The sequence below is a fragment of the Anser cygnoides genome, chromosome 21, assembly GCF_040182565.1.
Source record: "Anser cygnoides isolate HZ-2024a breed goose chromosome 21, Taihu_goose_T2T_genome, whole genome shotgun sequence".
Taxonomy (NCBI): domain Eukaryota; kingdom Metazoa; phylum Chordata; class Aves; order Anseriformes; family Anatidae; genus Anser; species Anser cygnoides.
The window spans coordinates 3384031-3398675 of NC_089893.1; the positions used below are offsets into that span (position 1 = coordinate 3384031).

Here is a 14645-nt window from a genome sequence, read left to right on the forward strand (position 1 = left end):
CGGCCACCCCCTGCCCTGCACCCAGGGGTGCACGGCACATACAGCACCCACTGCGGGCTCCCCAAGCACCCAGCCCCGCTTCCCTCGGCGCAGGGCAGGGCAGGGCAGTGCAGGGCAGGGGGCTCCCTCGTCCCAGCGCTGTCCCCGTCTGCAGGATGCCCCCGTCCCCGCGGCAGCCGAAGCCGTGTCCCAGAAGCGGTGCAGGTTGCAGGCACGTGTGTAACAGAAACGTGTCTCGAGCGTCGGCATTTCGGAAAGGAAACAGAAGGGAGAGGCTTCTCCCCATCCCAGCTCCCTGCCCTGCTGGGGGCCGGGGCTCCGTGCGCTGCTTCATGCCTTCGGGGGGGCTTTTTGTTCCGCCTTGGAGCCCGCCAGGCCGTTCTCCGTGTTGTCGTTGCCCGAGGAGCTGACGAGGCACTCCTTCCTGGGGGAGAGCACACAGCAGCTGACACCCCTGGCCCCCAAACCCCCCCCCTCCCCGGCAGCATCCACAAGGGACCGGTGCCCGCACTCACTTCCCATCCTGCGTCTTCTTGATGATGAAGAGGACGACCCTCTTGACGAGCATGAAGAGGATGAGGAGGCCGAAGAGCCCCCCCACGACGCCCACGATGATGAGCGTCAGGGTGTTGTCCGTCTCCTCCACTGCCGGGGACAAGGTGCAGAGGGGCCTCAGGACGGGGTGGGGGGGTCCCAGCAGCGCTGCCCCCCCAGGACCCTGCACCCCACCATGACCAGGAGCCCCGGGGGCACCTCGGCTTCTCGCCCCCGCCACTTGGAGGAGCAGGACCCCGGCCAGCACTTACTCCTGTGGACCACAGTGAGGATGATGGTGGCGTTGTGCTGCGCGTTCTTCTCCTTGGGGTTCTTGACGTGGCAGGTGTACTTGCCGGCGTCGCTGAGCTCCACGTCCTTCAGCACGATGGAGATGTTGTTGTCCTTCCCCGTCGTCGAGCCGACGAACTCCACCCGCGGGTTGCGGCTCACCAGGAAGGGCTCGGAGGTTTTGCTCTTTATCTTGCCGTGGTAGATCTGCAGGGGCAGGGGTGCGGCACGGCGGGGTCGGAGGGACCCCGAGCGCTCCACAGACATGGGGACCCCGGCGCCCCTGGCACCGCAGGTGCAGCAGGCCAGCCTCCCTCTTGCAGCCACGGCATGGACCATGCAAAAGCAGGAGCACCGGGGCTGAAGTCCCTTTGCTCTGGGGCTATAAGCACAGACTTGCTCCCAACAGCCCTCCTGTGAACTGTTTGAAGAGCAGAGCGTGCCCAGCAGGAAGAAAATCTGAGCAGCCCTTAGCATCTCAGAGCAAGCACAGGAGGAGCAAATTAACGGTATTTTGCCCTAAGTGCGGACCTGCACCTGAACAGCCAACTTATCACCAGTTTATGGAAAGAAACGAGCCTGGAGGCAGCAGAAAGAGCAGAAGAGCTTTACTCCAAAAGCACAGACATGCACGGGTGCTCGAGTCCCCCTGTTTGCAACGCCCTGTTCCCCCAGAGCTGGGCTAGCTCAGAAGGAGAGCATCCTGCGAGAGGAGGAGGGCAGCCAGCCGAGAGCCTCCGAGGTGCTCTGCACCGGGATCGTTGGAAAGGACCTGCCAGGAGAAGAGGCAAAGCCCGGCGAGCCACCCACCATCTCCGTCGAGTTGAAATACCACGTGAAGACCAGGTCCTGGAAGCCGATGCAGGTGGTGAAGGTGCAGGGCAGCAGGACGTCGGAGCCGTTCAGAGCCAGCACAGTGTTGGTCTTCCCCACCGACACCTCCAGGGCCAAGGCGATGGCGAGGACGTGCAAACCTGGCAGGGAGCAGAGCGTGAGGGCACGGCGCCGGCACGGCCAGAGCATGGCAGGGCTGTGCTGGGGGCCCCTTGTCCGTGTGCTGCAGCCACGCGGGACAGCAAAGGCTCCTGCCCCAGCTCCATGTCCTCCTCCTGCAGGAACCCAGCTGTCTGCTGCCTTAAGACAGCGCAGATTCAAAGGGATCCAGAACGTCACCGAAGATAAAGATGCAAATTAAAGCCCCGATTCGCGTGTTATCATCACAGAAGTTGTCATCCACAACTCCTCCAGCTAAGCCTTAAAGATGGGGGGGGGGGGGGGGGGGGAAGCCGAAAGCCAAGCAGAGCTCTCTGTTCTGCAAGCAAGGAGCTCACGCACTAATTAGTATTTCTGCCCTGGACAGCCGCCAGCCTGCCCGTCCTCCACCCCGGCGAAGGGCTCGCGCTCGCCAGGCGGAGCAGCCTCCCCTCCCGCCGGCCTCACCGAGCCTCCCGCTGGAGCTGGGGGACGACCTTCAAAGAGCAGGACGCAGCTCGCCCGTGCCTCTCCCCTGCCTTGGCAGCGAGCAGTGCTTCGAGGGAGCCGGTACAAGCCCAGCTGCGAGAGCCGAGGGCGCCTCCGACAGCTGCCGGGTCCCCCACGGGGAACGGCTCGGCGGTCCTGTGCACCGCCCCAGCACCACAAAACCCCTTTCCTGCGGGCAGGGGATGCTTTGCTCCGGGCTGGGAGAGCAGCCCCACTCACAACAACCCGGCAAAGCATCCTGCACGCTGCTCCCAGATCTGGGACACCGAGGGGACCCCTCCCTGCAAAGCTTTCCCCGGGGACTCGGGCACTTCGCCCCACCGGCCCCGTAACTCCGAGGAGCTGCCCGCAGCTTCAGGCTCTGCTCCCCGCAGCCTCCTCAGCTGCTGATTTATTCTCCCACACATGCCCATGCTAAGAGCTCCCCAGGCACGTCGCAGCCCAAGCCAAGCCCTGAGCCCTGCATCCTGGGCTTCGGGCCCTGCTGCAGTGCTGCAGCGCGAGCACTGCAGGGGAAGAGTTACTTAACTTCACCAACAAGCACTTGGTGTTCTGCTACGGAGGCTTCCTCCAGCACCACAGAGCTACTCCCAGTGGACGGAGGGCTCGTGCATTCGTCACGCTCTGAGCCCAGCCCCAGGGGTGCTGCAGGAGGGCTTCACGGCCAGGAGTGTCCTGGGGAAGCGGGGCTGCTGCCTGCAGCAAGGCTGAGGGGGAGGGAGCCTGGCTCTGCAGGGGTGCTGGGGCCGGCGGGGTGCTGCACGGGGACAGTTACTTACAGGAAAGATGATTCTTTGTGGCTCGTGACACTTTTAATCCTGTCTGCCCCGGTTATAACATCATCAATGTAATCTGAATTGCATGCATGGGGTAAACGGAGGCTGATCCTGTTCCTGTCAAGCTGTGGTCTCAGGAAGACAGAAGCGATAAGTTACCACTAAATAAAGCCCAGAGGAAATGCAGGGGAGATCGCTGCCTCAACTTGCCACGCCACCTGCCACTGTTACTTTTCCACATGCCCAAAGCTGCTGCACTTTGGACCCCAGCACCCTGCTTTGCACCCCTCGGGGCCAGCCCATGCAGAGGGAAAGCCCCTGGTTGGGGTCTGCCTCCCCTGCCTGCAGGAACAAGGCACAGAGACAGGGAGCAGCCCTGCTACTGAGAGCCTTGGCTGCCTGCTCTCTGCTCTGGCAGGGACGGTGGGCGCTTGGGGCAAGAGAAAGCAGCAGTAGCCCAGAGCAACACTTTCCCCACAAAGGTTTTGGGGCAGCCCTCCGCTTCACCTGCAGCCCATCAGTAAGCCAGGCTGGGAGTCACGGCCCTGCTGAGCACATGGGGTTCACCTGGAAGGCTGCCGGATGCCTCCACCACCCGCGAAAAAGCTGTTCCGTAAAAACTTCCATCGCCCGTAAAAATCAATGCGAGCTCCTGGCACAGCAAGCAAGCCGCGCCTGGCTGCCCAGGTTCCTGTCCACACGGGCTAAAAGGGAGCTGAAATCACCCCGAGCCCAGGCAGGACATGCTCAGGGCAGGGCAGGACAGCCAGGACTAACCCTGCCAGTGGGCACCGATAGCCCGAGCCACGCTGCGGCTCCCCGGTGCAGCCTGGAGCCCGCTGCCAGTCCCTGGGGAGTCCCAAAGCACCCAGAGCAGCACAGACACCCCCCCCCCCCATCCTGCTCCCAGCCCACCCTAGAAGCCTGGGGGACAAGTTCCCATCTCCCCCCCAGTTCCCTGGTCCCCAGCACCCCCGAGTCTCTCCCAGTCCCAGCCCCATGCTAAGAGCAGCTCGCACCGCACCGAGCTTGGGCACTGTCACCAGGGAACAGCACCCAGATCCCACAGGCAGCCTGGTACTTACACGTCTTTTGGCATCTCCAGCTCACTTAGAATAATCCTAAGGACTATGCCCTCTAAAACACCTTTCAAGGGAGTTTCCCAACAGCAAGTGCTGCGAATGCAGCCTTGGGTTTCAGGCTCCCTGTGCACCCCCCCAGAGCACCAGGACCAGCACCAGGACCAGCACCAGGACCAGCTATGCAAGCAGGGGTGCAGCGATGGGCGAGCGCTGATGAGGGAGGCTTGGAAGCAGCCCAGGGGCTGCAGCAGGGAGGGGATGGCTGCAAACCCCCTTCCTCCTCCGTGCCCCCAGGGGAACCGGGGACCTCCCCGGACCCGGGGCTGGGCTCATGCTCCAAGCGGTGCGGGTTCACCCCGAGCCGGGCAGAAGCGCATGCAGACGGCTCTTTTCCAAAACGCGCTGTAAAAGGACGACCTGTCGGCGGGCGTGCTGCAGCAGCGGCTGCTCCCCTCCGGCCATCCCCCGGCGGGTGCCAGCAGCGGACCCCGCTCAGCACCGAGCAGGGGCAAAGCGGGGCGCGGCCGCGGCGGCGGCAGGAGGCAGCCGGGGTGCTGGGAGCCACGGCTGCGGGCAGGGCAGGGGCTGCAGCCGGCGCTTCGGAGCCCTCTTTCGGACCCTGCTGCGAAGTCACCTTGGACAAGCCACTTATCCTCAGCGCTTCGGGCTGCGGAGCAGAGACGGTGGCGTTAGCGCGCAGCGGCCGCCGGCTCCTCGCGGCGCAGGCAAAAAGCGGGCGCCGGGACGGGGGGAGCCCCCGTTTTGGGGTGGCGGTGGCGGGGGGGGACACCCCTGGGGGCGGCGGTTCCCGGGGGGGAGCTGCTGCTGCTGCTGCTGCTGCTTTCCCCCGTCCCTTACCCAGCAGCGCTGGCAGCAGGCGCGGCGAGGCGGCGGCGGGGCGCGGGGCCATGGCTGCGGCGCGGGGGGGGCCCGGCTGCCCGCAGCGCCCGGCTCTGGCCGCCCCCGCCGAGGGCGAGCCGTGCCGGGCGGAGCCGGGCCGGGGGGAAGGAGGAGAAGCAGCAGGAGGAGGAGGAGGAGGAGGAGAAAGGAGGAGGAGGAGGCGGCGCTGCGCCCTCCGCCGCGCCCCTCGCCGCGCCCCCCGCACGCCCCCGGGGTGTCCCCAGGTCGCCCCCCCGGCATCGTTTGCTAATGGAAAAAGCCCCCCCCCCCCCCCCCCGAAAGACGCAGGGCTGGAGCCGGGCAGGGGTAACCTCGGCTGTGTCCCTGCAGCCCCCCCCCCCCCCCGGCAGCCCGAGGAGGCTCCGAGCATCTGTGCGGCCGCAGAGCAGGACGCGGAGCCAGGGCGCGGGGAGCAAATGCTGGCGCCAAAGGGAACGCGTTGGAAACTTCCCTTGTCTGCCGTGAGCTCGTTCCCGGTAATTGTTTGCACAGAAGTTCGCGTACCAGCAGCCTCCCCACCGGCACATCCATTAGAGCCAACCCTGGGCACGCCGCACCCCGACGGGCGGTGGCGGGGGACCCTCCTAATGGAGGCCTCCGGTGATGTGAAGTGCGAGGATGGAGCTGCACCTTCCCGCCCCGGTCCATTAGAGAGCAGGACCCCTGCTCGCAGCAGCAATTTGCTGGCGGTGACGCATCCTGAGGCCAGGCGTGGTGGGAAGGGAGACGAGGTGCGGCACTGCCTGCGTCTGGGGCTGCGCCCCTTCCTGGCACAAGGCACGTGTCCCGGCCAGGCTCCCCAGGTGAGGCTGTCCCCCCCTTGCAGGGTACGGCACTACAGCACAGCTCCCCTGAACAGGACGCTCCGTTGGGCGTGGGATGCCGCATGTCCAAGGTGTCAGCTCCAGGGCAGATCGAGAGACCCCCCATGCCCCACTCCTGCCCCCTTTGCAGCTCCTTCCCAGCCGGTTGGCAGCACCAGGGATAAGGGACGGGGAAAGCAGGGGGCTTTGCAGGGCACTGGGATGTCCTGGGGGACCGAGAGGGTGCCAGCAGTGCCTGTGGGTTGGGGACAGAGGGCTGCAGAGCTGGCAGCAGAGGCAGGAAAAATACCGGCACAGCGGGCTGGGCTTCCCTGAGCCGACGCTGCGGGAGCGCCGTGGAGAGGAGTGCTGATGCAGCAGGAGGGCTCTGGCCGTGCTGGATACGGCCAGGTGAGGAACGCAGCTAGGTGGAAGGTACGGCCAGGTGCTGGGTACGGCCAGGTGCCGGGTAGAGCTCGGCAAGCAGAGCTGCAGCAAGCGGGCAGGCAAAGGAGACAGGAGGAGGAGCGCTGCATCTGCTGGAGCCTTGCTAATTGGGGTGCAGCGGGGGGGGGGGGCACCTCTGAGGGGCAGCTTGGCAGAGAGCTGTGAAGGGGAGGAGGGATACCTGTCATCCCTGTTAGGGTGCGTGATGGCCTATTGCTTGGCCAGACAACGTGAAGGGGCTCCCATGGGTGCTGGCACAAACCTTGGCAGGCTCGTAGCCCAGCTTCCCCCGGGACAAGGTGACCCCAGAGCCCCCAGGGACCCTGCAACCTCTGCAGCTCCCGCAGCCCCGGCATCCCCCAGGGACCCTGCAGCCCCCACAGCCCCTGCGGACCCTGCAGACCCCAGACCCTGCCTCCCCCCCAAGCACCCGGCAGGGGCAGGGGGCAGGCAGCGAGCCGGGGCTGTGCTCCCGCTCCCGCTGCAGGTGGGGGCCAGCCCTGCCCCGGCGGCCGCAGGGCACGGAGCGGGATGCTGCCTGTCACCGCGGCCTGATGGAGCTGTCACACTTGGCAGCTCCGGCCGGTCTCCTTGGCTGGCTGCTCTCCTGAGACATCTGCTGCCACCGCGGGCCTGGGAAAGGCTCTGCTCCCCCGCCAGCCGTGCGCTCCGCGGCCAGGAAGGGCACCCGGGATTTTGGCGCGATGCTGAGATGTCCGGCGCGGGGATACTGCGGCTCAGCGGAAAGTTTTTGCTGAGCCCAGCACAAGGCTGCCGTGTCTGGTTTCAGGAAGGTGAGCGCTCTCTGCTCAGACGCTGTCACCTCCCTGCTGGGACAGGACGCACGGGCTCGGGGGTCCGACCAGCTGGCAGATCACTCCTGGAGCTGTTCTCGGGGCACGTCTGGCTCTGGGGAGTGGAGAACTGGGAGATGGTGGTGCTGTGCCCCATGCGGGTCTGCCCCTGGCACAGATCCCATGCTGTGCCCCAGGGGACAGCCGACCTACAGGACGTGAGTGGGCTCTGGTGGGCTCCGGCAGCCTACTGGGGGGGCACAGCAGCCACCAAGCCCCTGTGTCCCCCTCGCTCGCCCTGCACAGATGGAGCTGGGAGGGTTAAAATGCCCGGCAGCTCTCCGAGGAGGGCTCCTGCTTCCCTCCACGTGGGCAGGGGAGCGGGGTAGGGCTGAGCAGAGCAGCGTCGGGCTGCAGCCTCCGGCACAATGCAGCAGGCACTGCGCTGGCCCCGGCTGCCCTGGAGCATCCTGCAGGGAGCAGCCCTGGCACCAGCGCAGGGACTGCCCTGGCCCCCTCCCAAACCTCTGGGAGCGAGGGGCGGCAGGCAGAGCCCTCCTGCCGACGGAGGAGGAGGCGACGCCGGAGCAGAGCTTCCCATCAGCACCTTATATTTACTGCAAGGTCCTCTGGCTGTGACCTTTAAAAGACAAGGTGGCCTGGCAGCCCGGAGCCGTCAGCCACTCGGCAGGAGCTGGGCCAGGCGCGCCGAGCAGCGGGCTGGGAGCTGAGCGAGAGGTCCGGGCACGCAGACTGCGGTGAGTGCTTGGCTGCCTTTATCGCCCTCCGCCTTCCCTTGCCTGCAGCTCTCCCCCCAGCAATGCTTTCCTCTCCCCTGCCTCCCTCTGCCACGCAGAGCCGTCCGTCCCGCTGCTGGCCCGCTCCCCGGGGAGCGAAGCTGCCAGCCCCCCCTTCTGCAGACCCTTTAAAGCAGGGCAAGAGGAGCGGTGACCCGGGAGGCACTGCAGGGGCAGCTGCACTGGGACAGCCGTGTCCCTGCAGAAAGTTTTTGACTCGATGCAGCCCGAGGCCACTTCAGCGGGACATCGGCGGCTGCGGTGCTGCCCTCACACCCTCCTCAGCTCCCCCGGGGCTGCCCCGGGCTTTCCCCTTTTCCAGGTCCCTCCTCAGCACCTGCATCGTCACTCGCAGGATGGCCAGGACCCCGTCCCAGTCGTGTCCCCAAACTGCCAACTGGTCCCCGGTGTCCTTTGTTGCGCTCGCCCTGCCGGAGGGCTGTGACTGCCCCAGAGCAAGCGGCCACAGGGCTGTGTGTCCCCCCCAGGTTGTGGCTTCTTTCCACCACTGTGCTCTGCTCCCCTGCCAGGTCCGGGCACAAGCCCCAGCCCGGGGCCAGCAGAGCACGGTGTCACCAGCCCCGGGAGGTGACACCCTGCCCTTCCCCTGGGAGGGAGAGGAAGGTGGGAGCTTCGTGCTGTGTCACCCTGCGGCACACAGCGGGGTGTGTGGGGACCCCTGTGCCGGGGCGAGGACGAGCTGAGGCTCAGAGCTGTCGCCCTTCCCTCGGTGCACAGAGCATCAGCAGAAGGTGCGAGGCAGGGTCACGAGGGCCTGGCTGAGGCACAGCAGAGTTTCTTTTAGTGCCGTGCACTTTCCGTGGGTGCACCACCCACCGTGCCCCCAGCAGCGGGCACCCCCAGCTCTGTGCCCAGCAGGGGTGGCTGAACCCCCGCAACGCAGCCGGAGGAGCTCAGGGTGAGCAGAGCATCCCTGGAAGCTCGGTGCAGGAGGGTTCGGGCAGCAAAGCCCACCTCCCGGCACCTGCACTGCCCTGCAGCATTGGGCTCTGTGGCAGCCCCCGAGCACAAACTGCTCTGTGCTCGGTCAGCACCCAGAGCAAACCCGCTGCCCATGTGGGACCAAGTCCTGGGCTCAGTGGAGCCTTTTAATCCCATGGGCAGACGTCCAGAGAGAGGCACCCTGCCCTGCCCCTCCTGCAGGCAGCAGTACAAAAGCATCCAGCGCAAAGTTTGCATTTTGTTGTTCTTTTGTTCGTTTAACTGTACAAAGAGCAATAAAAACATCCTACATCAGGCTTTGGCAGAACCACCACCAGCAGAGTGCTTGGCAAAAAAAAAACATGGGAAGGCGCAAACCCAGAAGTGCAGCCATGGCCGGTAACGGCGCCTCCTGTACATTTATATTTGCAGAGACTCTCCGGTGTGTACAGCTATGTACATACAGATGCATTGGCAAGTTGCAATCCAAGGACAGTGCATGAGCGAAATGAAAGGCGCGGGACCGGCCACGTGGCAGTCGGAGACCTTTGGCCGCGGGGACGGTGGCTGTGCCCCGAGGAGCCGCTCGCAGCCTGGCCTCGAGCCGGAGGCAGCCCCAAAAACCGCTGGCGGCTGAGCAGGAAAGCGGCGCGGTGTGTGCGTGTGGGCGCAGGCAGCGCTGCTCTGCCCCCCAGGCAGGGGAGCTGGCGGGAGGGGGGAAGCCACAGGACAGCGGGCAGCAGGAGGTGCATCCCTGCTGCGCACGGGCACGGCAGCAGCACAGCCCCCGGGGGGTCAAGGGGACACGGGGGGCACCGGGGACAGAGCAGGGCGCACATAGTGTCCCGGCATCCCCAGGGCATGGGGGCATTGCTTGCGGAGCTGTGGGGATGGCACTAGGCTGGGGACATGGCAGAGCAGGGAGGTGTGAGGAGTGCTCCCCTGTTCCCAGCTGTGCTGCTCTGGGGGGACAAGGGACTGGGCACAGGGTCCCCCGGGGCTCCACGCACTGCCCTGCCCCACGCAGCAGCGTGTCCTGCCTGCAGTGGGACAAGAAACACCTGGGCATGGTGCAGCAGGGGACGTGTCCCCAGGTCACCTCCAGCTCCTCTCGCTGCCCACGCTCCCCAGCTGGCACCGGTCCCTGCCACGTCCTGAGGCCACCGGACGCGGGCACAGAGAGGCAGGGGCTTGTCCAAAGCCCCTGGGAGGGAGCCGCTGCAAGCAGGGCAGGAGCTGGGCCATGGGTTTTGGGGGGCCCCAGTCAGGAGGCATCTGGCACTGCGGGGCCCCCCGACCGGGCAGGCTGGCAGTGCGTGGCCATGGCAGTTACAAGTTGTGCAGGGCTCCTCGGGGGGCTGGGAGAGGCAGTTTTGGGATCTCAGGGCTGCTCGGGGTGCCGGAGCTGTCCTGCATGGGGCCCCACAGCTGCACCCCTCCTGCCCTGCACATCCTCCTCCTCCTCCTTCTCCTCCCAGCAGCCGCACGCTGCTGCTCCCCACCGCCGCGGTTTGGCACATCGGCAGAAGACTTTCCATTAGAGCCACCCTCCCCAGGAAGGAAGCAAGCACGCACACAAAAAAAGAATCAGCCCAGCATCTTTGGCGGAGATGCTGAGGCCCAAATATAGCCCGAGCGGCAGAAGGGGACGTCCATTACGCACCCGGAGCCATCAGCGGCTCCAAGAACCAGCAACGCTCGGAAAAACGCCCGGGCTGGCGGTCGTCATCTGGCCTTTCTGAGCAGGTGGGGACAGCCCCGAGGAGCACGAGCTTCTGGTCGTGGCACCTCACACAGGACTTGCAGGAACGGGCACCTCTCGGGGTCACCTCGGGGTGGGGACGTCGGTGTCCGAGCCCCGGGCACAGCAGGAGCGCCTCGGGGCTGCGGCGTAGCGCTGGGGCTTTGTGCAGCGGGACGGGGCGCGGACACCCAGCCCCTGCTGCCCCTCCTGTCACCACCTCTGTGCGCAGGGACCTCGGTGTCCCTCCCTCTGCCACGTCACGCTGTCCCCAGCGCCCGTCCCGGCCCCGTACAGCACTCTGGCACCAGACAGTGCCCAGCAGGAGCGGGGCCCAGCGGGTCCCAGCCCAGGCGCAGTGCCAGCCCCGCTCCCGGCCACGGCCAGGCTCCGGGGACCTTCTCCTCTCCGTGCCCTGCTCCAGGCGGGGTTGGCGTTTCGATGGAAGGAGGGATGCTCGGGGGAGACAGAAATCCTTGCTCTGGGAAGCACATCAAGGGGGTCACGCTGTACAGGGGCGAAGGGGGGCGGGCAGGGGGCGTTACTTGGTGCCCTCGTCTGGGTTGCCTTCGCCGTCTGTCTTCCCTTCCTCCTCCGTCTTCTGGTCGTCCGTGTTCAGCCTCTGCTGCTTTTTCCGGCGCACGCACTTCACCACCATCAGCACGAGGATGACCACAGCCAGGAAACCGCCCACCGAGGCGCCCACGATGACGGCCACCGTCGAGTCGCGCTTCGGGGGCTCTGGGGAGACAGGGCAGGGTCAGGCCATGCAGCCCCCGCCGAGGCAGCCAAGAGGCAGGGGCAGGGCTCGAGGCAGAGCCAGGAGCCAGCCCAGCACCCCTGGGTGCCTGCCAGGAGAGGGGACCGCTCCACACCGACCTTTGGTGAGCACCTTGAGGCTGATGCTGGCGTGGCCCCGCTGCCGGTCGGGGGGGTTGAGGACATAGCAGTTGTAGGTGCCCTCGTCCTCCAGCTGCACGTTGTTGAGGGTGAAGGACACGTCGTACTTGGTGGGGTTCCCGGTGAACTCCACGCGGTTCCCGAAGCGGTCCAGCTGCTTGTTCATGATCTTCGTCCGGAACTGCAGGAACTGGGCAGCGGGCACGGGGAGGGGTTGGGACAGTGCTCAGCACCACGAGCGCTCGCCCCACCCCCCCCCCAGCTGGGCACCCCCCTCCCTGCTCACACTGCACCCCACTCCCCCCAGGGTGGGCTGGCTCCCGTTCACCAGGAGCATGCATCTGGAGGGGGCTCATGACCCAGAGGGACCCACACGACTGCGCCAAGAGGGTCCCGGGACCCCTCAGCCCATCCCCAGCCCCGGAGAGACTCACCAGCTCCTCAGAGCAGTTCTTGCACTCCTGGTACGTCCAGTTGAGGGAGAACTGCTTGTTCTCCACCTTGTAGCAGGAGTTGAAGGTGCAGGAGAGCTTCACGGAGGTGCCGTTCAAGGCGTTGATGGTGGCAGGAGCCATCACCTCCATGCCCAGTCCCGAGGGCGCTGCCGCAGGCACGGGGAACAAGAGCGGAGATGCGGACGAGTTAAATTGGGCCACAAATGTCCACCTCCCCACCCCATCCTGCACAGGGCTGGCTGCACAGGGCTCGCCCTGGAGCCCTTCAGGCCCTCCTGGATGCTGTGGCCAGCCAGGAGTAGGCTTCCTGGGGACAACGGGGGGCCAGCCCCGGCGCTGGCACCGTCCCTCGGCGCACAGAGAGCTGCAGGCTCTGCCAGGCCGCCTTGCTGCTGCGCGAGGGCCGATGGCACCAGCGCTAAATTCTGCTGACTCCAAGCCCAGCCCGCTCCTTGCTGCCTGAACGAGGCTCTGCTGCCGCAGACTCGGCAGCGCTGTGCAAGGGCTGGATGCAGCATCAGCGCCGGGGCTCAGCGCCACGGCTGCTGGGAGATTTATGGCTGCGCTCACCGCGTTTCCTTCCAGGCAGGGCGCCCTACGGCAGCCAGGGCCGGCTCCTGGGGGCTGCAACGCTCCCCCCACCCCGCAGGGCTCAGGCAGGGCTTCTCCAGCTGGGAACGACTGGGACAAGACCTCAGCCTCTCCTGGTGGGGGGCACAAGGCGATCCCTGCAGCCCGGCCGTGCTGCAGCACAGAAACTGGGTCAGCGCCTGGTGCTGCTGGCAGGTCCGGGAGGCTCGCCTGGCGCACGGGCTGTGCCCCGCTCCCTCTCCCACCCCTTCCCTGTAGCTCCCCACATCTCCAGCAGCCCCCAGGCAGCACCCAGAGCTCTGCCCACGGAGCCAGGCCCTGTGCAGGCAGCGGGCAGCCAGCCCTGATGCTATGCCTGCAGGAGGGGGGGCACAGAGAACCCTGGAGGGAGCTGGGACGGCTGAGGGGGCTGTGGCACCCCTGCGGCACCCCACGGGGCAGGGATGACGCCAGCAGCTTGCGCTTTTCAGATCACCTCACCTCTGCCCTTCGCTCTCAAACCTTGTTCCCGAGGTGCTCCCGGTTCCCAGGACTCTTCTCCAGGTTGCAGATTTGGCTGCTTCAAGCCACGGGTCTAGCTGCGGGATGGGAGCTGGTGGCATCCCCACGCCACCTGCGATAGCAGGTGCCCGGCCCTGCTGCCCCAGCCCTGCCGCCTGGACACAGCTCGGATACTTTTAAGCAATCCTTGCAGTGGTGGAAGGGAAGATCTGGGCATCTGCCTGTGCCAGGTGCCCCCTCGCAGACCCAGCCCCGCAGATGGGGGCTGGAGGGGTCTCCGCATGGCCCTGTTTGAGTGCCCTGCAGCTCCTGTGCTACGCCCTGGGCTCCGTGTCTGTGCCTGGCTTGGTGCTGCAGCCCCTGCGTGCCCCAGAGCTCCGCAGGGGGCTGAGATGCCAGCGGGAGCTCAGTGGGCATCTCAGGCTCTGCAGTGCCACCAGGGGCTGTGCACGGACACGGGGCACTGCTGGACCACAGCCGGGGGTCCTCTCGGGGTCATGCCCATGCCCTGGGAGCGCTGATGTGCGGGGATCCCATTTCTAGGACCTGGGGCACCCCAGCAGCTGAAGACAAAATAAGTGGGGAAAGAAATCCCCAGGGACTGACTGCCCAGGCTGTCCTGTGCTCTGTGCAGTCCCAAACGCTGTCACACTACACCCTGCTCCCCGGGGCCTGGGGGGTAAAATTACACGCAGCCTCCGAAGGAGCCCTCGCTGGGTGTTTTGCTCTCCATTCCCCCTCTGTCCCCTAAAGCCAAAGCAGCCCACCAGCAGCTCCAGGCCGGGGCGAGCAGCGCTGCGAGGAGGTGATGCATCCCTGCGCCCCGATCGATACGGCCCCAAAGCTGCTGACACACACTCGTGGCTGCGGGGCCGGGCAGCACGCAGGGCACAGAGCCCGTGGTTCCCCCTGCCCGCCCGGACCCGGCACCGAACCGAGGGACGGCCGCAAGCCCCCCGCAGCCCCCCGACACCCAGCCAAGCAAATCCAGAGCTGCTCCTCTCCCCCTGCAGGGTGTGCAAACAGCCCTGTGTTTGGGGGAACCTCCAGCCAGCGGGATGCACGGCTTTGTATGGGGACGGTGCCACTGCGGCGTGCCCCCCACCCTGCCCAGCAGCAGCAGCTTGGGCAGGGCGCGCAGCAGCCCAGCTCCGTCCCATCCCATCCCTGCAGGGCAGCATCTCTCGCCCCTTCCCCGGGGCCAGGAGGGGCTCGCAGGGTTTGGGGAGGGGGCTTCTCCCCAGCCTGGGTGCTCTCCCCTGGCAGCCGGGTGCATGCAGGGCTCGGGTCGGCACTTACCCAGCGAGAGCAGCAAGCTGAGGCCAGTGAGGTACAAGGTGGGCTGCGGGAGCCAGGCTTCCGGGCTCATTTTGAAGGAGTTTAGGGTTTGGAGAGGGCTTGGTGGTGGTGTGGGTGGTGGTGGTTTGGCTTTTTTCGAACGCCCGGGTTATTTGCCGGTGACATAGAACACGAGAGCTGCCTTATTCCCACAATATGGCCGGCGGAGCGGTGCGGGGCTGCGAGGAGCGCTAAATGCTGTGGTTGGCGGATCGCGGCGCAGGAAGCGGGAGGGCAGGAAAATTTTCCCTGAGCAGAAGGCAAACGGTGT

The 14645-nt window shown here is 66.3% G+C and overlaps 2 protein-coding genes across 2 annotated transcripts; both read right to left on the reverse strand.

The window, feature by feature from the left end:
* Nucleotides 1-289: 289 nt before the first annotated feature.
* On the reverse strand, nt 290-5181 carry SCN4B (sodium voltage-gated channel beta subunit 4). The gene is made up of 5 exons (XM_048063459.2): nt 5024-5181; nt 1636-1799; nt 807-1032; nt 516-645; nt 290-424 (listed from the first exon to the last, which is right to left on the reverse strand). The coding sequence occupies exons 1-5, from the start codon at nt 5073-5075 to the stop codon at nt 331-333; spliced, it is 666 nt and encodes a 221-aa protein (XP_047919416.2). The 5' UTR covers nt 5076-5181; the 3' UTR covers nt 290-330.
* Nucleotides 5182-9096: 3915 nt separating this feature from the next.
* Nucleotides 9097-14562, reverse strand: SCN2B (sodium voltage-gated channel beta subunit 2). The gene is made up of 4 exons (XM_013187066.3): nt 14336-14562; nt 11924-12090; nt 11469-11679; nt 9097-11330 (listed from the first exon to the last, which is right to left on the reverse strand). The coding sequence occupies exons 1-4, from the start codon at nt 14403-14405 to the stop codon at nt 11131-11133; spliced, it is 648 nt and encodes a 215-aa protein (XP_013042520.1). The 5' UTR covers nt 14406-14562; the 3' UTR covers nt 9097-11130.
* Nucleotides 14563-14645: the final 83 nt, after the last annotated feature.